This window comes from Anabrus simplex, chromosome 9 (assembly GCF_040414725.1).
Source record: "Anabrus simplex isolate iqAnaSimp1 chromosome 9, ASM4041472v1, whole genome shotgun sequence".
Lineage (NCBI taxonomy): Eukaryota > Metazoa > Arthropoda > Insecta > Orthoptera > Tettigoniidae > Anabrus > Anabrus simplex.
In genome coordinates this window covers 36,569,134-36,593,545 of record NC_090273.1, presented here as the reverse complement: position 1 = coordinate 36,593,545, position 24,412 = coordinate 36,569,134, and the positions used below count along the sequence as shown (strand labels likewise).

Here is a 24,412-nt window from a genome sequence, read left to right as displayed (position 1 = left end):
GTACGATTTCCCGCCATGGCACTTTTTTCGTACTTCAGAAATGTAAACACTTGCCGCGTCACAAAGTATTCTAAGACCCATTAATACATGCAATCACCTCGATTCACAGTTTAAACCTTTCCAATGCCATAGAAAAACTATTTCCGAAATGTATCCAACAAGGTGCATTTACAATGTTCAAATAATGCACTTGGATAAATCACTGACGAACATAACCTCACGCAACGAAAGAAAAAAAAAAATCACACAATTCAAAGACAAGGATAAATTATGCTGGTTCCCCTGTGCAAATGCATTATTTTTTGGATATCTGTACTGTTTGCATTTTTAGATGCTTTGTACTGGGATGGAAAGTGCCCGACGCCCTTAAAACGTAGCTTATCGAACTTTTCTATGGCGAGGGGATAAAGTTTCTCGCTTCCATGTGCATTGCAATTGCAACGCACTACAATGACCCCCATCCCCGACCCTTGTACGATTCTCCGGCTGGCACTTTCTCCTTTAAAACCATAAGACCGTTTGGGCTCGCATTAAAATAAAGCAATGCAGTTTCATCGGCAATGACAGTATTGTTCGGTGCCTACGAATTTATTATATGAGCCACGCTTTTTCGTCAACTGTCGGCATCGCCAGTGTTCGCGCATTCTGTTTTCCCGCACACTGCCTGTTGTGTGATATTACGGCGTTCCTGAAAAGGTTGAATACAAAAGAATTCCGATTTCATTCAACTTGGCAATCATGAAGCGCCCTGTAGACCCACAGAAGTGAGTAAGTGCGGAAAGCTACCGTACCCCTCCACGTTCCGGAACACGCGTTCTATTATGACGCGGATAAATTTCGAGTTGAAATTACTCTAACATACTATTGTTTTAAAATGTAAAGGCAGTTTCAAATTAAAAGTCTGAATTTCGGTAATGGGGCCAACATTGTACTTCGAATTACGAATTATCCGTATTTCGAATTAAACAATTTAAATAACATGCAAAACGGTATCTCATGTTTCCGGGAACGAGAGCTTCTTCGAATTACGTAGGATTTTGAATTAACCGATTTCGAATTATCGAGGTTCTACTGTAGCTACTAAACCACTGTAAGTTGTGCTTCCTACACAACTCTATACATTACTCTTGCACCCTGACCTGTATCATACATTTTTCATGCATAATTCCCTGCCCACTACAGTTCACCATACAAAGGAGGTATTGTAGCATATGTAGCTGCATGGTCACTGTTGAAGAGAATAGATTGTATTCAAAAAGATAAATCATCGAGTACTTGCATTACACATGGATTGTGAAATGCAAATTTTACTTACACACAATGTCCACAGAAATGCAGTTTCCCTGACTTTTCCTGGCTTTCCCTGACCTACTACGAAAAATTTCCCTGACATACGAGAACTGAGCGGCAAGTTAAAATAGCCGAACAGCATGTTTTACAAGTAGAAAGAAAGGAAATTCCAGCCCTCTTATAGCTGGACTAATTCTCTCTCCATCTCCTTTTTTTTTTTCAATTATTTATGGAAAAACAATTACATTGATGGATATATAAACAAATTGTTTAAAGGTAACATGTAGGCCTAACATATACCTTTATCTTATCATTTCCAAGGAACAAAGTACAACTAACTTAATAAAGTAATTCAAATATGAAAATAAAATTATTTTACCACAGCAATCTAATACTATTTCATGTGGATGTAAAGCACTCTTGAGATCAAAAGTAATTAACTTGTGTTTCTAATGTAGGCGAATATAATGAGGTCCAATTAGTCTAAGTCTATATTCAAAACAGTTTTCAAATTTGAAGATAAATCAGTCATAGGCACCATAGGTTTTTGACTTTGAAATCTTCTGAGAAAGGTTCAAAACCTGGTAAAATACTTCTAAAGGCACTTAATTTTGCCTTCTGTAGTGGATTCTTCACAGCTTTTCTAAGGTACTGAAGGGTTTTTTTTGTCAGTGTACTCTTTCACAAATTTGTCAATGTGATCATATATTTTAAGAGCTTAATCAACACAGCATCCATTTTCCAACCATCTTATTGCAGTGAACTTGTAAGGAAATGAGGTGCTTGTTGTTATGTCTATATATTTAGCATGTCGAGCAGGTCTATCTTTAAAAAGATTGTGCAGAGATCTGACAAAAAGGTCCCCATCAATTTTGGAGATCCCAGTTTTCATGGCTCAATTCACTATATGCAAACTGCATATGCCTATATCAAGAAGAGATTTGGCCTCAGGGTTTACCACTTGCAAAATATTGCCTTAAGGTACAGACAGTTCATGTATAAACCCATATATCATTGAATATTCTAGAATGCTTGGTACAAACATACCTGTGAACGTATGCAACGCTTTACCAACATTAATTAAACTGCAAAGTGTACCTCAAGAATACTATGAACATTTTAAGTTATAGAAATTGTATTTTAACAAATTATGTGTTACTCACGAACAGTACACCAGAATTTTAAGTACCTAAGTACATAAACATCGACGCTTGTTTTTTAAAACCAGAGGACACTTAATGTCATTTATTTATTTATTTATTTATTTAATAAATGTGCCACCAACAGAGACACACTCCCATTATAGGTGGCTTTTATAAATTATTTGAATAAATAACATAGAAATACCAAAAAGAAGAAAATGTGAAAACGCTATGTAAATGAGATGATAATGCTCTGTACGAAATGGATGAAACAATATCTCATATACAGAAGCCTGCTAATAAATCAAACAAAAAGATTGTAACAAAATCATGTAAATATTATACATATAAACAAATCACTTTGACGAGAAAAATTCTTTTAATATATTTACATATGTGTCATTCATAAGCAAAGTCAAGATCTATATGATACTTATTAAGTTATTTATTATATGTTTCACACATATTGATAAACAGAGTTCTTAAAAAATACAGTTTTGGAGACTGGAGTAATAAACAATTGCCGAAATCTTAAATTTCCTTTTCTAACATTAAAGCATAACTCGTGAAGCGAATTATTATCGTCAATTAATGCATTAACCATCTTATAGAGATAAATTTGTTGAGCTATTGCACGCCTACTGGCTAGCGATACGAAAAATCCATTTGAAACATAATTTCTAAAGGGGAACAGCTTATATTTTTGATAATAAATATATCTTTAAAAGTGTTTCTGCACCCTTTCAATTTGATTTTGGTAAGATTTATAACATGGAGACCAAATTATACATGAATACTCAAGTTTTGATCGGACAATACTATTGAATAATAAGGTGAGTGCATACGTGTTAGTAAAATCTCTTGAATTTCTAATTATAAAACCCAATTTCTTATAGGAATCATTAACCAATGTATTAATATGCTCCTTGAAAGATAAATTTCTTGTAACAATTACCCCTAAGTCATTAACAGAGTGAACAACTTTGAGTTCTTCATTATTAATTTTATATTTATAATTCAATGTATTATTCTTATTTGAAATCTGAAGGAAACAGCATTTATTTATATTAAGTTGCAAACAGTTTTCAATATTCCATGTGTATAAGTAATCCAAATCATATTGTAATTTCAACATATCATCAACATTTTTTATCTCTTTATAAAGTTTGACATCATCAGCATATAATAAACACTGAGAAAACCTAATTCTAGTGGGCAAATCATTAATATATAAAATAAAGAATAAAGGGCCAAGGTTAGACCCTTGTGGTACACCAGAAGTAACATTGTATGCGTAAGACTCATATTGATGATAGTAAACATACTGTTTCCGTGCACTAAGATAAGATGCAAGCAGTTTTAACCAAGGAGGGGACAGACCAAAGCATGACAATTTTTTCATTAAAATGCCGTGATCTAATTTGTCGAAGGCTTTGGAAAAATCTGTGTATATTACGTCGACCTGTCCTTGATTATTCAAAATAGCATACGCATATTGTATAAATTTTAATAGATTAGTCGTAGCTGATCTACCTGGCATAAAACCATGCTGATTAATATGTATAACGACCCTCACATGATTAAATATACGCGTGTACATTATTTGCTTAAATACTTTAGCCGGTGCACACAAAATACAAACAGGGCGATAGTTTTCAATATTTTTGCTGTCCCCACATTTAAAAACTGGACACACTTTCGCTATCTTCCATACTTTTGGAAAGGTTTGCGTTTTTACCACAATGTTATATAAGGCTCGTAAGGGGAAATCCAACACATTCGAACATGCTTTCAGTACGTACGGCGGTATTCCATCAACACCACATGACCTTTTAGGTTTTAATTTTTTAATAGCTAACATATATTCCTTTTCATCCACGAATTCTAAAGATAACGGATAATTAACATATACATCAGATGAATCAGGAATATCATAGGTTGGTGGAGGTTTTGAATATACCAATCCAAAAAAGGTTGCAAAGCCATCAGCTATACTTTTGTTATTATTAAGTAAGATATTGTTAAATTTCATGCCCTGTTACAGACCCTCCTTGGTATTTCTTTTGCATTTCATATAGCTCCAGAACTGATTAACATCACTTTTGATATTCTCTTCAAGCCTAGAAATATAATTCTTATACACTTTAATGATCATATGTTTCGTTTCTCTCCTTAACTGGTTAAATATTACCCTACTATACTCTGAATGTTTCCTTCGCTTTCTATGGATTTCTTTCAGTTTCAAGTTATTTATTATGTCTTTAGTAAACCATGAAGGATATTTTTTCTTTGTGTGAAAATTTTTCATTGGCACCATTTCACAAAATACAGAGTGTACCTGAGCATAAAAATACTCAACTGCCTGATCAGCGTCCGTAAATTCTACAATCCTAGACCAATCCATTCGTTCGAACATTTTATACATTTGAAAGAAATTAGCCCTTCTGAAGTCAAATAACTGCTTAGGTTGTTCAGGTTGTTGTGAAACATGGCTACGCTCTCTGTTTAATAGTAATGTGACTGCTTTTGCAAGATGATAACTATCCTCCTTAATTAAGGGGCACTCATCTCTATATACTGGTAATGTGTTAATATTCATAATAATAAGATCAAGTGTATTTCCATTTGCATTAAGAATATTATTGACCAAGTGCAACTGATAGAGTGACATAAACTCAGCTAAGGATCTATATGCAGGTCCAAAATTTACAAGATTACTTTGCTCACCAGTAATTAATGGCAAATTAAAGTCACCAACTATAATAAAATCTAAATTGGAAAGGTCCTTATTAACTTCAAACAATCTATAGAAGTCCAAATATGCTTCCAATTTGGTTGCAGGTGGAAAATACACTGACATTATTACATAACTGTGACCATTAACTATAATATTGACACAAACTGCTTCAGTATCACCAAAATCTAACGTTATTTGTCTTGATACTATAAAACCTTTAACAGCTATTAATGCGCCTCCTCCTTTCTTTGTACCTCCATGATCTTTTCTATACACATTAAAATCCCTACTAAACAGTTCGCTGTTAGCAACACGAGATTGTAACCATGTTTCCGTAATCAACAGATACCGTATTCTTCTTCTTCTTCTTCTTTTATGACCACATAGGATCACTTTAGTCAGTCCGTCGTTCAGGTCTCTTTGAAGGGATTGTTCGGGCTTTGCGGTCCTCCCAGTACTTCTTCAGACGCTCCGATCTTCGTGCCCTTTCCTCAGTTGAAAATGTGCGTGTTGTTGGTTTGTTTTGTGTAAGGGTAAAGCGGAGGTTTGTATTCTTGAGTTTTGTATTCAATTTTATCTTATTTTTGGTGTCTTCTGTTGTAAGGCCTATTTCCTTCAGATCCTCCCTTACTTCTCTGATCCATTTACATCCTGTTGTGGTATTTTTTGAGACGAGATTGTGTTGTACTAGTTGTTTCAGAAGTCTCGAGTCCTGCATCCTCATGATATGTCCAAAGAATCCCAGTCTCCTCTTACGCATAGTATCTGTAATGGGTTCTAGCTCTTTGTACACGACTTTGTTAGGTATTAACCGCCACTGTCCATCTTTCTGATATTTTTTGTTGATACAGGTTCTTCCAATCCTCCTTTCAATTTTCTGAAGTCTGTCAGTCTTTGATTGTTTATTCAGGTAAAAGAGTGTTTCTGCTGCATATGTAGCTTCCGGTTTTATAACTGTGTTGTAGTGTTTTATTTTTGTATTTATTGATAGACATTTCTTTTTGTAGATATCCCATGTTAATTTTTGTGCTTTAGCTAATCTATTTGTTCTTACTTGAATTGAGATTTTTTCATTTAAGTTATGTGTTATTACTTCTCCAAGATATTTAAACTGAGTTACTATTCTAATTCACTATTGTTAACATAAAACTCCGAAATTTTAGTGTTTAACCCTCTTACATTCTGGTAGTAAATATTAATTGCATTAAAAATTATTTTTCCCAAAACACAAAAGTTACACAGACTCATTTAATCCATTCACATCGACCAGGGTTTTTAGATTAAACAGGTGTCGATCACCCTCTCTTTTTCGGAGTTTAATGTTACCTCAATGATCTACCCATAAAAAAGCATAATTTCTCTCCTTAATTTTTCGAGCTTGGCCAAGGACCTTTCTTCGTGGGGACGTCAAACTGTGGTTTATATACACCATCTCATACTCAGAGAATCCGAGATGAGATGCATTTAAATCCCTTTTAACCTTGCGTTTTTGAATGAGTTCATTCTTGACACTACGGTGTACAAACTTCACTACAATGGCACCTGAAGGTTGATGCAATTGCCTCTTCAACTTATGACATGCATCAATCAATTCATTCTTGATCTCCACATTTAATACTCGACCTACATGCTTAACAATTTCATAAACATCCTCATTAATTCATTCAGGTATGCCTAAAATTTCAACCGTATTACGATGACCATACTGATCAAGTTCGTATAACTGTACTTGTGTGTCTTTTAGTTGCTACTTAAGATTTAAATTTTCTTCTTTCAATTTTTCCATTTTCTCCATGCACTGATTCATTACTTCCGACTGTTTTTTAATGAATGTTGCATTCTCATCCAATTTTACGTGAGCTAACTCCAAACTTTTGCCTAACTCTCGCTCAGCCTTTACACTTGATTTCTTAACCTCTGCAATTTCTTTCTTCAACTCAAGTAAGAGCTGACAGATGTCACCAATAGATGGTGCTGTTGCTAGTTCCAAGCCATGTACACTATTTCGTCTTTCCTTTTCACAACGAGCACACCTCCAAACATGATTTTCAGGTTTTAAGAAATTTAATTCAACGTGTCCTATATTAACACATTTGCAATGGAACCAACCTTGACAGTTACTACACTGAATCTTAGAATTTATATCTTACCTAGAAACAGCTTTCTGACGTGCTACACAAGAGCTCATGGTGGCGAAGAATGGTATCACGATCTATATAAAAATCGATTGTGTAAGTTGACGGTAACTGCTCTTCACTACTCTTTGGAAATATGTTCAAGTTGGTAGCACTTCACCTCAATGTTTACATTAACAGATTCTTCCTCGAATGACTTAAACTTGGCTCATAATACATCACTATTTAAGATCTAATAAAAATGTAATACGTACATCAATTCTTCAAACCTTAGTAATCCAGAGGCACACGGTTTCACTTCGTTATTCAAACTACGTACAACCAAAATCACAAGATATTGAGGAGCACTACCGTCACACACCCACTACTCAGCCATTACAGAACGTATATTGTATATTTTAATATAATCACTCATATCATAGGACATTCTTCATTAGATTTAGTAATGTTTTTAAATTATATGTTAACTTTAGATCTTATGACCAGATGAGGATGACCTCTGTGAAGATTGAAACCAGTAATGTACCAGTAACAAGATATAATAAAGTACTGATTAGGTGGAAGGTAATCATTCTTTGTATTTGTGAAAAACACTTTACTGTCTAGCCAAAGTTTATTAAATGTACACTGCTTGTTAGCCATTGTCATGAGTTTCAAGAAAGCATCCTAGACCTGAAATAAAAAAGAATAACATAAAAATGGTTGAAAGAAATGACACTAGGGCACAACAAAAATTGTAGAATTGTTACGCACTTCTTGTGAAAAAATATCTGAAAAAGAAATGCTACAATAGCCTGGGTTGCAAAAGACTAGAGCCTAAAAATATCCCCTCAAATCCATCATTGGAGAAGATTTCCCTGACTTAACAGATTTTTTGTCTATTTCCCTGACCTTCCAGAAAGTGAACACTATGTAATACACTACAATGCAGTCACTAGATTACTGGAAAACAATCTATAAGCAAAGAGAAATGATTGTGAAGGCATGTAAATTTTGGAAATGTTCATTTATAATATACCGTATTTCTCCGAATCCAAAACAGTTTTTTTCCTCAGAATTTAATGTCAAAAACCAAGGGTCGTCTTACATTCGCAATGTAACTGTAATGAACACCACTGGCAGCTACCACAGTAACAATGCTGCTTCCCTTCACACCCTTCCACCATGCGTGCATAAAAATCTAACTTCAACATCCCCGTCTTTATAAGACATCGCTAGCTGCGGCAATCGATTGTACAGTCTCTCTGTGAAGGTCACCGGTTCTCGGAAAATAGTGAAGACAGAACAACATTCTACTAGCCTCTACAAATCCGCAGCATGGCATCAAAACATTAAGCCTACTCTCTTGTGCTAATTGCAAGATCGACCATAATGTACTTTGGAGCCTCAGCTGAACAGGAAATGTCATTCAAATCGGAATAGCAAGGATGCAACCCTTAGAATTGTTAGAAAGGCCACAGTTACTCAGCGACAGAGTTGTAACGGGTCTACTGTACCTGATGCTAAGTAAAATCATTTTATAGATAACAGAAATATTACCATCATGTATCATAGTTTTGTAGACACACACGTAAAAGGTACTGCGACAAATTTGCAACGAGTTCTCGTCGATATTATGACGCCAATTTTAAGTTAATGGTTATTAAACATGCGGAAATGAAGACTAATTGTCAAGCCGCAAGAAAATATGCTATAAATAAAGCCAATGTTTGGTGTTAGCATGAAACCAAAGATAGATTTTTAAATGTGTACCGGTACTGTACAAAAAAACGCATTCAGTGGCTCACAAAAAGAATGCTTTACAGAAGTCGAAGATGAAATTGTGAGGCATTGCACAAAAAAAAAAAAAAAAAAAATGCAAACAACGGCGGAATGGCCACCTCATGGTGCACAAAACTCGTTGACCCTCAACGTCCGCTGTTTTATCATACTGTGTACATTGCTAGCCGCCAAAGCCGGCCTAACTTGGCAAGCGAGACATGCGTCTAACAGCAGCCAGTTGTATCCGACGCTTAGTAAGAGTTTTATGGACAACAGGAATACTTTTGTGATGGATTTTTGTATTATAGAGACACGTGGAACAAGTATTTTGCCGGCAAATTTTCAACAGGTTTCCTTCAATATTACAATACCTATATTAAATATTAATGGTTATTAAACACATGGAAATAAAGAATAATAATTGTGCAGCCGCAAGAAAAACAGCACAACTAAAGCTAACATTCGGCGTTGGGATAAAGACAACGTAGTCTAAAAATTCGTACTCTGCAAGAAAGACATTCAGAGACCTGCAAACAACGACGTTGAAATGGAAGTGTGACAGTTGAATCATTAGACGATGGTGAGGGTAATTTGTTACGTTATTAACTGAATGTTATTGTCGGCTGTCGGCTACCATAGTAATGATTCAACTGTCACACTTCCGTTTCGACTAGAATGTCAATCAACCCACTTTCTTAACAACATTGTACCATTGCATCAAATTGAGATGGTCCATAAAGGTCCAATTTAAACATCGTTCTTCAACCTTCAACTACAACTACAACTTCGTATTTTTTGATCAAAGTGAACCACATCACCATATGCCATTGATTTTAGACTCTTATCTCTTGTAAACAAATAATTGCTGGTCACTTGACCATCTTTCATTATTATTTTATTCTACATTACTTTTTATTAAATACGATAATCATCATTTTCATTGTAACCGCTGGTCGGCCAACATAATTTTTTAGCAATCCTATCACTCGTTCATAACAGATAGTTGCTTTGTTCATTTTAATTATAATAGAAGCCTTCTAATGTCAATATCACCACTACTTTTACCAATTGTATATTTCCTCACTCATTGTAATATCTTTAAAACCAACTTCATTACAAGTCTTTTACCATATGTTAATTTTAGTTCAAGTCTCTCCAAGGTTTTTTAAAAATTTGTTTTATTTCATGTATATGTAAATCAGGTGCCTGATTCTATTTTAAGGTTAAGATAATGGCTGATGAAGCCTACATTCAAGGCGAAACATGTACCATTTTAGTTAACATGCCAAAGTAAATCAACTAAGACAAGACTCATTGTATTGATTAGGTGGTGAAATTAATAAATTAACTTATTGTTATTATTCCAATCAGTTTTTATTGCGATCATTTCCTTTCCCTCTCATGAGACACCCTGGGCATTGAGAGTCCAGGCATAGAAGGGAGAGGTTGTTTTCTAAAGTGTTTATGATGGAGTGGGGAGAGTGGCTATAATAGCCCCTCACAAGGTAGGGAAATCTGCATCTGATACTTTCAAGATATTAATAACATTGAAAATTAGTAGAATGTTCGTGTATCACACTATCAAGCAATTCCTCAAGGCTGGGACTCTTGATGACTGGGCCAGACCACGAAGACATGCTCTGTCAGGCCTCCAGCATTTGCGAACGTAGTGGCAGCTCGTATTCACAGAAATGCAGCGCAGAGACAATCAATCATGGCTCATGAGCCAAATGTCTCAGCAAAAACCATGTCTCATGTTATGTTGTGACCTTGGGTTGAAAGCTTACTGGCGAAGCACAGGACACTTTCTCACAGGCCAGCTGAAGATGCACAGGAAGCTAAAATCAGAACACCTCCTGCAGAGGTACGTTCGAGATGGGCACAGGAGAATTCTTCTTACAGAAGAAGAAAAAATGTTCACTGTTCAAGAATCTTTTAATGTCCAAAATGATGAGGTGTATGCCTCATCGTCTCATGAAGCCCGTACAAGAGCTCCAAGGATCCAGCAAGACCATCATCTTGCTTCAGGTAATGGTTTGGTGGGGTGTGAGCTATTCTGGCACCACTGATCCCCATTTCTGCCAACAAAGGCTGCAAACTTCAGGAAAGTCTACAAAGAGACCTTGCATTAGAGCCAATAGGAAAGCCCTGAAGCAACACAGTCTTTAGAAATCAATAATGGAGTTTCCAGCAGTGCCAGCACACAAAGCCAAGACCACCTAGGAGCGGCTTCAAGCCAATGTTCCCGACTTCAAATCTCCAACTCATTGGCCTGCCTCCAACCCCCTGGAGTCTGTACCTGATGAGATGGTCTGCAAGAAAAGACACCCTAGTATCAACACCCTGAAGCGTGCCTGTGAAAGCAGTGGCAGATTTTCCTTTGGAGGTCAATGATTGGTGCTATGTGTTCATAATAGGTGAAATATAAATATATTATAAGGAGAATAAAATATCTTTAACTATATGTTTTTCTTTATGAACCTTGTAACAGTATTTATGAAAAGAGTAGGTATATTTTTGAATAAGGAGAAATCCTGCCACCGTATGTGACAGTATACGGTACACCCTGTGAATGTCTGGTCGAGGGTTGGGCAGCCAATATCAAACTTGACAACCTAAGGGTGAATAAATGTCTATGGGCGGAAGAGTTTCATTTGGGAGGTTTGATGAAACCTTTGTGTAGAAAGTGGCACATATATTCATAAACAAACTGCTGCCTTGCAGATGTGGCAGGGTATTATTAAAGGCTAAGGGAAAATTAAACAATTTAAATAACATGCAAAACCGTACCTCATGTTTCCAGAAACAAGAGCTTCTTTGAATTAGGCGAGATTTTGAATTAACCGATTTTGAATTATCAAGGTTCTCATGTAGTCCTCTCCTCCACCTGATCCCTCCATCTTATTCGTGGTCTTCCAAATATGATATCATCAAATAATTGTATAAAACAGGCTGAGTGAAAACCTGAGAGTGTATATTCAGTTAAATCAAAAAACTTGTTACACAAGTTTGTTAACGTCAATGTTGAATATTGTCAGAAATTTTGAAATGTAAGAACTGTTATGAACAGTCTTTTTGCATATGTCAGACAAAAAGCACATAATTAAAGAATTCCAGCACTTTTACTGTAGAATTTAAACAAGAATTGTCAACATTCAAATCACATCATCACAAAAATGTATCTTTTAAAACACCACTTATAATATGCACAGTTCATACAAAAGTAATGTACAGTTGGCATAAAGCATAATAATTCTGTTATGTACCTTAATTTTCTCCCATTTATCATCAACATCTTGTAACCAGCTGAGGAACAGACGCCCATTATAACGAGATCTGGCATTACGATCCTTTTCCTCTTGTTCAGGTGTAATCTCATTGTAGATCTCTTCATCCTTCAAGATAGTACACACGGAGAAGGGAAGAGACTGATTGGCTAATGCCCTTGCAGCTCTCCCATGGACACGAAGGATCTCCTGTTCAACTGCAAGCACCAACTTCTCCTTCTCCACTATATGCTGGAATAGAAATATTCATCCAGATCAAACCCTGTTATCTCAAAAATGTACCTTTTTTTAAACATAGGAATTTCATTTTGTCCGTATTGAACTGAGAAAGGATGTTAGGAAAAACTTAAAACGGTCCACCTTTTCAATACAAAAATGTTATATTTATTTATAACATGTATTTGCACTTGGAACTAGTTTCGACGCTGTGTTTGCGTCATCATCAGCCAAAATGTGGGAAATAGGCAAGATGTAGGCATTTATATTACACAAGGCGTTACATTAAACAATACACATCTTATAAGGAGATAAAAACAGGGATGAATATAGAAACAAATGAATCGTTGAGAAAACAAAAGTTATACATATTAAAAATAACCTTAACCACATATCTTGCAGTGCGAAAGTGTTCTTCTTGAATGATTCCTGAATATTAAAAAAAAAAAAAAAAAAAAAACACACGCGCACACATTTCTGGAGAGCCAGCAGGCAGGACAAAGTAAAGTGAAACCTTAAGAGTTCTTCTGAGAAGAGTTCCTCATTTTTGCTATGTTCCGACTAACTAATGAAGTCTCCCTTGAGTTCCTGATAAACATACATAACAGGAAATCCTTCACTCTCAACAATAGCTCTAAAGACCAACGGTAAAATTTTTATTTTAAATATTGTGCAGAGACGTGAAAGCCTGATTTTGAACATGATATAACTCCTTCATATAACCCAGTTTTTTAATACAAGGTGATGCATTAAATAATACACATCTTACGAGGAGATGAAAACAGGGACGAATGTAGAAACACATGCATCGTTGAGAAGGCAAGTTATACATATTAAAAACAAGCTTAACCACACAACTTGCAGTGCGAAAATATTTGCCTTGAATGATTCCTGAATACAAAACGCGCGCGCACACACTTCTAAAGAGCCAGCAGGCAGGAAAAAGTAAGGTGAAACCTTAAGAGTTCTTCTGAGAAGAGATCATCATTCTTTCTATGATCTGACTAACTAATGAAGTCTCCCTTGAGTTCCTGATAAACATACACGACAGGAAATTAAACAATACACATCTTACAAGGAGATGAAAACAGGGAAAGTTATACATATTAAAAATAACCTTAACCACACATCTTGTAGTGCGAAAATATTCGTCTTGAATGATTCATGAATACAAAACACACGCGCATACATTTCTGAAGAGCCAGCAGGCAGGAAAAAGTAATGTGAAACCTGAAGAGTTCTTCTGAGAAGAGATCATTTTTTATGTTCTGACTAACTAATGAAGTCTCCCTTGAGTTCTTGATAAACATGCACAACAGGAAATCCTCCTTCACTTTCAACAATAGCTATAAAGACCACAGTAAATTTCATTTTTAAATATTGTGCAGAGACGTGAAAGCATGATCTTGAATATAATATAACTCCTTCATTTAACCCAATTTTTTTTACACAAGGTGTTACATTAAAAGATACACATCTTACGAGGAGATAAAAGCAGGGACGAATGTAGAAACAAATGCATCGTTGAGAAAGCCAAAATTATACATATTAAAAATAAGGTTTAACCACACAACTTGCAGTGCGAAAATATTTGCCTTGAATGATTCTTGAATACAAGACGCACGCGCACCTTAAGGTTTCACCTTACTTTTTCCTGCCTGCTGGCTCTTTAGAAGTGTGTGCGCGCGCGTTTTGTATTCAGGAATCATTCAAGGCAAATATTTTCGCACTGCAAGTTATGTGGTTAAGCTTGTTTTTAATATGTATAACTTGCCTTCTCAACGATGCATGTGTTTCTACATTCGTCCCTGTTTTCATCTCCTCGTAAGATGTGTATTATTTAATGCATCACCTTGTATTAAAAAACTGGGTTATATGAAGGAGTTATATCATGTTCAAAATCAGGCTTTCACGTCTCTGCACAATATTTAAAATAAAAATTTTACCGTTGGTCTTTAGAGCTATTGTTGAGAGTGAAGGATTTCCTGTTATGTATGTTTATCAGGAACTCAAGGGAGACTTCATTAGTTAGTCGGAACATAGCAAAAATGAGGAACTCTTCTCAGAAGAACTCTTAAGGTTTCACTTTACTTTGTCCTGCCTGCTGGCTCTCCAGAAATGTGTGCGCGTGTGTTTTTTTTTTTTTTTTTTTTTTTTTTTTTAATATTCAGGAATCATTCAAGAAGAACACTTTCGCACTGCAAGATATGTGGTTAAGGTTATTTTTAATATGTATAACTTTTGTTTTCTCAACGATTCATTTGTTTCTATATTCATCCCTGTTTTTATCTCCTTATAAGATGTGTATTGTTTAATGTAACGCCTTGTGTAATATAAATGCCTACATCTTGCCTATTTCCCACATTTTGGCTGATGATGACGCAAACACAGCGTCGAAACTAGTTCCAAGTGCAAATACATGTTATAAATAAATATAACATTTTTGTATTGAAAAGGTGGACCGTTTTTTCCTAACATCCTTTCTCAAAATGTACCTTGTCATCTCCAAATACCGTAAAAATAGTTAGTGCAAAATAAAATCAACAACATAATTATTTGTTGTTTTCTTTATTCTATTTTTTTTTCACAAATTGTTTTACGTCGCAATGATACAGATAGGTCTTATGGCGACGATGGGACAGGAGAGGCCTAGGAGTGGGAAGGAAGTGGCCGTGGCCTTAATTAAGGTACATCCCCAGCCTTTTCCTAGTGTGAAAATGGGAAACCATGGAAAACTATCTATAGGGCTGTCAACAACGAGGTTCGAACCCACTATCTCCCAGATGCAAGCTCACAACTGTGCGCCCCTAACTGCACAGCCAAATCGCCTGTGGGTGTTCAGTTTTCAAAGTGCCTATTTGTGCAGATACCAACAGAACAAAGGTAACCACAGCCACCATAGTTCAACAGGGTGAAAGAACATCCAATGTGAAATCAGATGTTTGTGGGTTTTTCTTTCCCATCAATGTCTGGTAGGCCACTTTTGTTCTGTGCTTAACATCGTTTCAGCATGTACTACATGCACTTGACACAACCTAATAAGCTGACAGCCTATTTCAAACATACTGCATTAATTCACATAACGGGCACATTTTTCCGTCTTATTTTTATACCAAAAATCTAGTGTCTTTCACAAGAGAAAAAATTTGCAATGAAAAATTTAGACATGTTAAAACAATTGTAAAATAACCGATAGCATCAATAACGATGCAGCAAACAAGTGGCAATAAAAAACAATATATTGATGATCTTGCAACAGACGATTCTAAAATCATTAAGATAAGCTCCAAATTTCTAGTAGTATTTAAGGATTTAAACAGAATTTACACATAAATGTTTATACTTTTCTATATACTTTCGAGTGTGATTTGATAGAATCTGATGGTGATCTTTCAAGAATGAAACATGTCATCCTATTTTTAATTACACCAAGGTTTCGCTGGAAAAGACATTGGAAAAAATAAGGCCAGTTTTGCCAATGTTAAAAATGTTCCTGGGTGCATACTGCTTTACTAGTTCTTTCCCCTCCTTACCCTCTTGCTAATCATGGACATTTTCATCGTAGCACTGGACTGACCATACACAGTTTTGTATACCACATTATAGAGCATTTTGAACCTATCGATACAGCCATTTGGCACTAAGAAGTTCTCAACACAGAGCCTACCGGCCATTTTTCATGCTTTTTCACGCAATAACATGCTACTGGTCAGAATGTTAGAAGCAAATGTAGTTGGAACCAGTTCTTCATTATTTCCTGCTACTGCTACTCTTCTTCTTCTTCTTCTCCTCCTCCTCCTGATACGTTTCTGCCTATGTAGGTCATTCAACTACTACTACTACTACTACATTGAAAAAGTTCCCCTCTTTTGGTGCATTTCTGGACAAGTTAAATGTTACTCACTTTTGTTAGAAAAAGAAAACTGCTTGCTTGGCAATGCAGTGTAAAACAATTCAGTGGGACAGACTGCAAGAGCAACAATAGAGCAAAGATGCAATCAACTGATAAAATGAAGCTGAGCGACCACTGGCATCACATGGCATGCAGCATGGTCCCACACCTGTCTACGGTACTGTTCGGCTCTGCTTCTGCAGCGATCGCTTGCCATGGCTTGGCAATATTTAACCCCCTGACGCCTATCTCCATATGTGGTATAGAACTTCTTTCATATGCTGCTTACCTCCATGAGTGGTATAGACCCCTGTAGGCCTAACGTCATTTTGTTCTAGCTTGTAAAGTTTCAAAGTTGTAGAGATGAAAATGGTATATCTTTGAAGATGAAGATCTCTGTCTTCCTTGCATGGAATCAGCCCAAATAAATATTTCTTTTTTTCTTTCTAAAGAGTTTGAAATAATTAATCTCTTTCCACTTGAGAGCTTGTAGATTTAAATTTCTGCCGAATTCTAGCGGATATATGTAACACTACACGATGTTTCTTTATGTTGATTGATAGTATAAATCGCATTCTTTTCACTGATATGCATGTTGAAATCATCTGGTGAGGATTCCTATAATTCTTTCAACACCTTCAAACCTCTTACAACTCGTAGTTACTTGACTTGCTGTCACTTTGAAATACGATATTGCGTGGTGCAGAAGCATTGTACAGTGAAGTTTGAATCAAAGAGAAGTAATTAAGTTTAACAAATCAGACAATAACAGCACTGCACCAAACTGAACTGAGCAAAGCGAGAGTGGACGCTTAACATACGGAATGAGAGTGGCTGAGATGAAGTAATGGATAATAAAACATGCCAAAGTACATGCCCTCTTACTCATGAACTAATTTCCCATTAACCTGGGATTTGTGCTAAATGAACCTTTGTACTATTGTTCCCGGTTCTTGTGCTCAAAACTCCCCATGCAACGATTACCCAATTTTTACTGCATTGTGAAACAACCCATGCAAATACAAGAACGTCACTTTCATTCTGTATAAAATGTGGAAGGTCTCTTCTCCATTAGTAGAATATAAGGTAAATATAAAACCAATGAATTTAAACTACATTCTTCTGAGTCTCTACTGTAAATGTTTGAAAATAATCTGAGCTAAACTGTTGTAACAATGAATTTTTAAAGAGATCATTGCATTTTAACAGTGCTCATACCTGAATCACCTCCATCCACCGGTTAAAGCGACACTCAAATGTTCCCAGTCGCTGAGAGGTTATGGCCTACTAGGTCATTTCATTCATCCCATATCTTTAGATTTTTTTTTAAATTTTTTTTTTTGCTAGTTGCTTTATGTCGCACCGACACAGATAGGTCTTATGGCGACAATGGGATAGGAAAGGCCTGGGAGTGGGAAGGAAGCGGCCGTGCCTTTAATTAAAATACAGCCTCAGCATTTTCCTGGTGTGAAAATGGGAAACCACGGAAAACCATCTTCAGGGCTGCCGACAGTGGGATTCGAACCCACTATCTCCCGGATGCAAGCTCACAGCCACGCGCTCCTAACCGCACGGCCAACTCACCCGGTTTTAGATTTTAAAAAAATCACAATCTTCCTTCTATGTTTGCTGGTCTACAAGGTGTAAATGGTGAGAAATTCAAAATTTCATTAACATAAAAATGGGAACTGGATTGGATTGTGAATATACAAAAACTAAAGGAACTAAAGGGACAGAAGAAAAAAAATAGTAAATTATGGGGAAAAAAAACGTAAGAGTAGGGTTATATTGTATTACTAAGATAACTTTTGTTGAAAATAAAATACATCCACAAATCATGGAATTTGTTTTTTAGAAAATTTTGAAGGAAGGAGTGGGATGCATCCATTATGCAGTAGTGTCCATTACATGAATAAATATGGTAAATATCAATTAACAATTTTAAATACTTAGACAGCTATATACTGTATCTTCAAACAACACTACTGAACATGAATCTGATAACAGAATACAAACACCATTATAATTCTACTCCTCCATATGCCACCTCTTACGAGATGGTTCTTCTCCCCTAGTTACCAATGTTACACTGAATAAATATTATCTTGTATAAATTTTGACCTACAGCTACCCTGACAAGTCCACACAAGAACAGACCCCACCTGCGTAAAATAAATGAATATTTCATTTTTACGACCGCATAGTACTCTAACGAAACTTTCCGACATATTAGGACGTCAAGAAGTTAGTAAAATGACCACCTAATCGATATTTTATTATTGCCTCAGGCAAAATTGAATATAAATTAGCACTTACAGGACATGTTTCGACCTCTTCAGCTGTAGAAAAAAAGAATTGATAAGAAAAAAACATTAGGACAATAAGCACAAATAATAAAAGTTCTTTGGAGACTCCTTTGTTTAAAAATGGAGGTCATCAGAACAGGACATCTTGCCACTCGTTCTCGTTTGGAAAAGATGTTTATTCTGCGCTGTCTAAAGGGTTTGTCTTTGAGCGCGAGCTGGTGAAGTAACGATGTGACACAGTCTGACAGTTCATGCAAAGCTCTGGAGAGAAGGGAAGTAGAGTTTTGTCGTCATCTAAAATATCATGTGAGGGAGGAGGTAGATTGGGCTGTGCTTCTGCGATGTTGTGTTTCATTATATCTCTTGTTCGTCTTGTCTGTTTTATGTCCACCCATTCCAAGCATTTATTAATGTTCTCATATAAGATGTTTTTTTGCTCGTTGTTTTCGTTAAGATTCTCTTCACTGTTTTCTAATTTATCAAGAACGATGTGGATGTTTTCAAGGTTGTTCATTAGATTTCCTTTATTTATCATACAGATAATTTGAAGGTCCTGTCTGATATTGGTGAATTTGTGGTTGGACTCTTTCATATGGGATCCCATGGCAGAGAATCTTTTGTATTTTTCAGCAATGACATGATATTTTAGATGACGACAAAACTCTACTTCCCTTCTCTCCAGAGCTTTGCATGAACTGTCAGGCTGTGTCACATTGTTACTTCACCAGCTTGCGCTCAAAGACAAACCCTTTAGACAGCGCAGAATAAACATCTTTTCCAAACAAGAACGAGTGGCAAGATGTCCTGTTCTGATGACCTCCATTTTTAAACAAAGGAGTCTCCAAAGAACTTTTATTATTTGTGCTTATTGTCCTAATGTTTTTTCTTCTCAATTCTTTCTTTCTACAGCTGCAGAGGACCACTAAGTGGTCGAAACATGTCCTGTAAGTGCTCATTTATATTCAATTTTGCCTGAGGCAATAATAAAGTATCGATTAGGTGGTTATTTTACTAACTTCTTGATTATATTCATCGATACGGTCATGAAATGGACAACTTGTAATATTAGGACGTTTTCCGTACACATACTATATATTGAAGAAAGGTTAAGTGCCAGACCTGTAGCCTGGATCCTTTTCAATAGAACAAATATGACCTAGGACATCATAGCTCAATTGGATAGACCAACCGACACAAGATCAGAAGATTGTGGGTTCGAATCCCACCAGTGTCTGGCTGGCCACTTTTATTCTGTACCTAACATATCTTCAAATACATATTATATATCATCGGTTTGCCCTTCCAAGCGAGCCGGGTAGGGTGTTTGTAAACGAGCGTCTTCCAAAGTTGCCTATTCAAAAACATTTCGTTGTCCAAGACAGATTCCCAATTCCATCCTCTTCTCGCCACGTCTTCCCTCAGTTGGTCCATCCATCTTCTTCTTGGTCTTCCAGCTGGTCTTCTACCTGTTATTCTCTTTTCCAAATAAGCACATGGTAACCTTGTGCTATTCATTCGTTTAACATGCCCAAACCATTTAAGTCTAGATGACCTAAGTCTTTCCTCCATCGATTCATTTAGACCTAGGTTAGATCGGATCTCATCATTTTTCACATGATCAAATCGGGTCTTTTGGAGGGCAGTTCTAAGAAATTTCATTTCACAGGCTTGAATCCTACTATAATCCTTTGATGTTAGTGTGCAGGTTTCCAGAGAATATGTAAAGATAGGAATGAAATATGACTTGTACAGGGTCATTTTGGTTCTTTGTGGGACTTTCTGATCCCATAGTAGGTGTCTAACGATGCTGTAAAAGTTAGAGCCTTTGGTTACTCTGTTTGTTATTTCTCTCTCAGCTCTGTTATTACTAGCGATTACGCTTCCTAAATAACTGAATTGGTGTACTACTTCAACTTGGTGGTCCTGTATTTTTATGTTGCATTCTGTATAATGTCTGCTGATTTTTAATGCTACTGTTTTTGATGGGTTCAATTTCATTCCATAGTCATCAAACTTCTTACACCATGCATTCAGATTATTTTGCACTCCCTCCTCTGTTTCATCCCATATTGCCACATCGTCTGCAAACACCAGAGCCTGAAGATCTTTATTACCTTTTCCTTTTAGTTCCTTTAAAATGGTATCCATAACTGCTATGAATAGAAGTGGTGACAAGGCACTTCCCTGTTGCACTCCCTTGGTTGTATTGAACCATTCAGAGTGACCATCTCCAATTCTGACACAGCTTTTACAATTACTATATAGCATTTGGATCTTCCTAATAAGGTACTCCGCTACACCAAGTTTTCTAAGACTTTTCCAAATAGTTGATCTAGGAACATTATCATACGCCTTTTCAAGGTCCATAAACACAATAATTAGGTCTTTTCCTCTTTCCCAGTGTTTCTCTGCCAACATCCTCAAAGCAAATATCAGATCTGTTGTGCTTCTTCCAGTCCTAAAACCATGTTGTTCCTCTTCTAAGATAGGCTCTAGTATATCCCTTACTCTGGCTTCAATGATCTTCTCCATAATTTTAAGGCCGTGTGATAGGAGGGTAATGCCTCTGTAATTTTCACTTTTCCTTCTACTCCCTTTCTTAAAGATAGGAACTATCACCCCTTTTGTCCAATCTTCAGGTATTTCATTATCCTTCCATATTGTTCTGAGAACTCTATACAGCCACTGTATTCCTGGTGGACCAGCAGCTTTAATCATGTCAGCTGTAATTTCATCAGCTCCTGCTGACTTACCACTTCTCATCCTGTGGAGAGCTTGCTCTACTTCTGTCCATGTAATTGGGATATCTTCCTCTATTGTTTTCTGTCCTACATCCTCAACAGAGATCTCTTTAGGGCCATTTAGGAGCTTGTCAAAATACTGCCCCATTGTATCCGTGATATCTTTCATATTGCGAACTATAATCCCATCTGCTGTATCCAGGGCTGTAATTGCTTCTTTATCTGATCTTTTACTTTTAACTATTCCATATATCATTTTCATATTCCCTTTACTGTCTTCTTCCAGTTTAGTTGTAAATTCTTTCCAACTTTTCTCTTTTTCTTCCCGTACAATTCTCTTGACTTCAACTTTCTGTATCTATATTCCTTTGCTATCTCTTCCAATTTATTGTTGTCTATTTGGTCACTGTTGATTCTTCTGTCAGACTTAGCCACATCAAGAAGTTTTTTGGCTTTATTCCTTTTCATTATGGCTTCTTTCACTTTATCATTCCACCAAGATGTTCTTTTCCCTCTCACTCTTCTGCTTGTTCTTCCACATATTTTATCTGCACTACCAACCAGACTTTCCTTAAAATCATTCCATTCTTCATTACCTTTCTTTGTGTCTGTTATTGGTATTTTAGCTCTGATTTCCTCTTGAAACTGCTGTTTGACTTCCACATCTTTCAATTTCCAGTCTTTAATTTGTGGTTTTTTCTTCTTGTCTACTTTAATAATAGGTTTGGTGACTTTTAGGTCTGCAATGAGGAGTCTATGGTCACTATCAAGGCTCTCACTAGGTATCACTTTTACATCATGCACCTTTTCTCCACTTGACCTATCTGTGATGATTATATAAATACAAACTATATGTACAACCTAAAATGGTGAAAGTTTATTTCAAGAAAATAAAGTTTCTATGGTCTTGTCCCTAGAAGACGTGGAGGGGCAAATATGGATGAGGAAATTTGCCATCAGCTTGGTCTGCAGAGGAGTCTGTAGGAAACTTCAGAACAGGGTAGACTGAAATGGTGTGGTCGTGTGAAGAACATGGTCCTGACAAGATCCCAAGAATGCACTTCATCATATTGTCCCAGGTAAAAGATCAAGAGGAAAGAATAAGAGAGAATTGAAAAGGAAGCCTGGCAAGACTTTACTATAAGGGATGCAGGACAGTAACAAAAACTTGAACAACTACACTTGGATCAAATAGAAGATTGTTTATACCTGTACACAGATTATTACACAAAGAAATAATAATGACAACTTTTGATGAAATTTTACACACATTCATGACTCTGCAGGAATGTAATGATACTTCTAACACAATGAACTGGTATAAATAACACAATAGCATAACAATAGTTCAACTTGCTCCGCTAACAATGGAGTAATAAAGTAATATATCTCACCTGCATCTGAAGCTTGCGTCGCTCCTTCTCCTGTTCAATGAACAAGTTCTTGATAGGTAACTGAAGGTTGGGAGGTGGTGATGCCATGGACACAGAAATACAATTGGCTGCATTGCCAGCCAGCAAGTATGTACATCTGTTCATGAGATAGTCCTTGAAGCCTTGTGGCGGTTTGGGCTGAACAGGAAACAGGCCTTTTCTGCGACGATCAACCTGCCACAATCACATACTGTATATTACTACAGTACAGAAAGTGCACAACCCTCACAGCAATTAACATTATAACATTTTCTAGAATGTAATATGTACTCATGTGGTCTTACTTTTGGAATTTAGGATATACATTAACACCTTACCCTCGGGGGAGCCTGTTAACCCCTAAAGGGGGCGTCCCCGGCTGGCGGAAAGAGGGACCCTACAATTCAGTAGGACTCGTTGAAATACCCAATACAATCTGTGAACCAACAGGCAGCCCAGTTCCTGGGGGCTTTAAAATACTGGGACACCCTATCTCCAGGGGTAACAAATATGGTGGGCCCATGCCCAGTGTATGGGTGAAGACCCCAACGGCATCAGTGCCAGAGAAGGTGAACTTTGGTATGGCATCGGCGGCGGAAGAGAGAAACTTGCAGTGTCTGTACTCCAGAGGAGCGGCTACAGAAGGCATCTGTACTCCGGTGGAGCGGCCTAGAATAACACCTGGCACTAGGTATAAAATGCCTTTGGGAGTATATGGTATGGTACTAGGAAATCAACCTTGGAGAAGGTTAGGGCGTCCTCTACTTAGAGCGATGTACAGCTCTCAGGGTACTGGAGGAACTGAAAGAAATGGGCAACCAGTAACCAACATTAAGATAGCAATAGTAAAACTTACGACCCTGACAGGAAAGGAGGAGGAAGTAGTCGATTTCATGGAGAAGGAGAAGGTGGAAATGATGGGGCTGAGTGAAGTGACATGGAAAGGTAACGGAAGGGAAAAATTTAGGAAAGGATACACAATATACTGGAGTGGTGGCTAAGAGGCAATAATGGAGTGGGACTGATCATTTTGAAGCAATAGGAGGAGTATGTTGAAGTGGTAGATTGTGTGAGTGACAGAATAATGAAGATTAGACTAAACATGAAGAATTAAGTGATGGACTTCATACAAGTGTATGCACCACAGACAGCAAAAAGGGAAAAAGATACTGAAGGATTCTTGGAGAAAGTAGAAAGAGAAATTTCAGGTGTGGAAGTGGTTATTATGGAAAATCTGAATGCACAGGTCAGAAACGAGAAACAAGGAAAGGAAGAAGTCACTGGACCGTATGGATACGGGAAAAAGAATTGCGAAGGAGAGGAACTAGTGGACTTATATGAAAGGAATGGACTGATTGTGGGGAATACATGGTTTTGAAAGAAAAACAGCAGGAAAATTATGAGATATGGGTGGGGTAACAGAAGAACAAAATCAGTAATTGGCTACTTTTTGGTGGAAAGGATAAATCGCAGGAAGTTGATGGATGTGACAG

At 36.7% G+C, this 24,412-nt stretch overlaps 1 protein-coding gene across 10 annotated transcripts in view; it reads right to left on the bottom strand.

Annotated features, from left to right (window-relative positions):
* Positions 1-24,412, bottom strand: part of LOC136881185 (ankyrin repeat domain-containing protein 11) — a 169,513-nt gene that overhangs the window by 111,736 nt on the left and 33,365 nt on the right. For 8 of the 10 annotated variants that reach the window (XR_011018723.1, XR_011018722.1, XR_011018725.1 and 5 more), the window contains exons 5-6: positions 22,902-23,114; positions 12,332-12,583 (exon numbers count right to left, since the gene is read on the bottom strand). Coding sequence is in view for 3 of the 10 variants with exons in the window: in XM_067153868.2 (XP_067009969.1) it covers positions 12,332-12,583; positions 22,902-23,114 (465 nt within the window). In the remaining 7 variants the exon portion in view is untranslated. Of the gene's footprint in view, positions 1-7,737; positions 7,977-10,397; positions 11,378-12,331; positions 12,584-22,901; positions 23,115-24,412 lie in introns of those variants that run through there. The other 2 variants (XM_068229269.1, XM_068229268.1) reach the window with 2 other exon arrangements.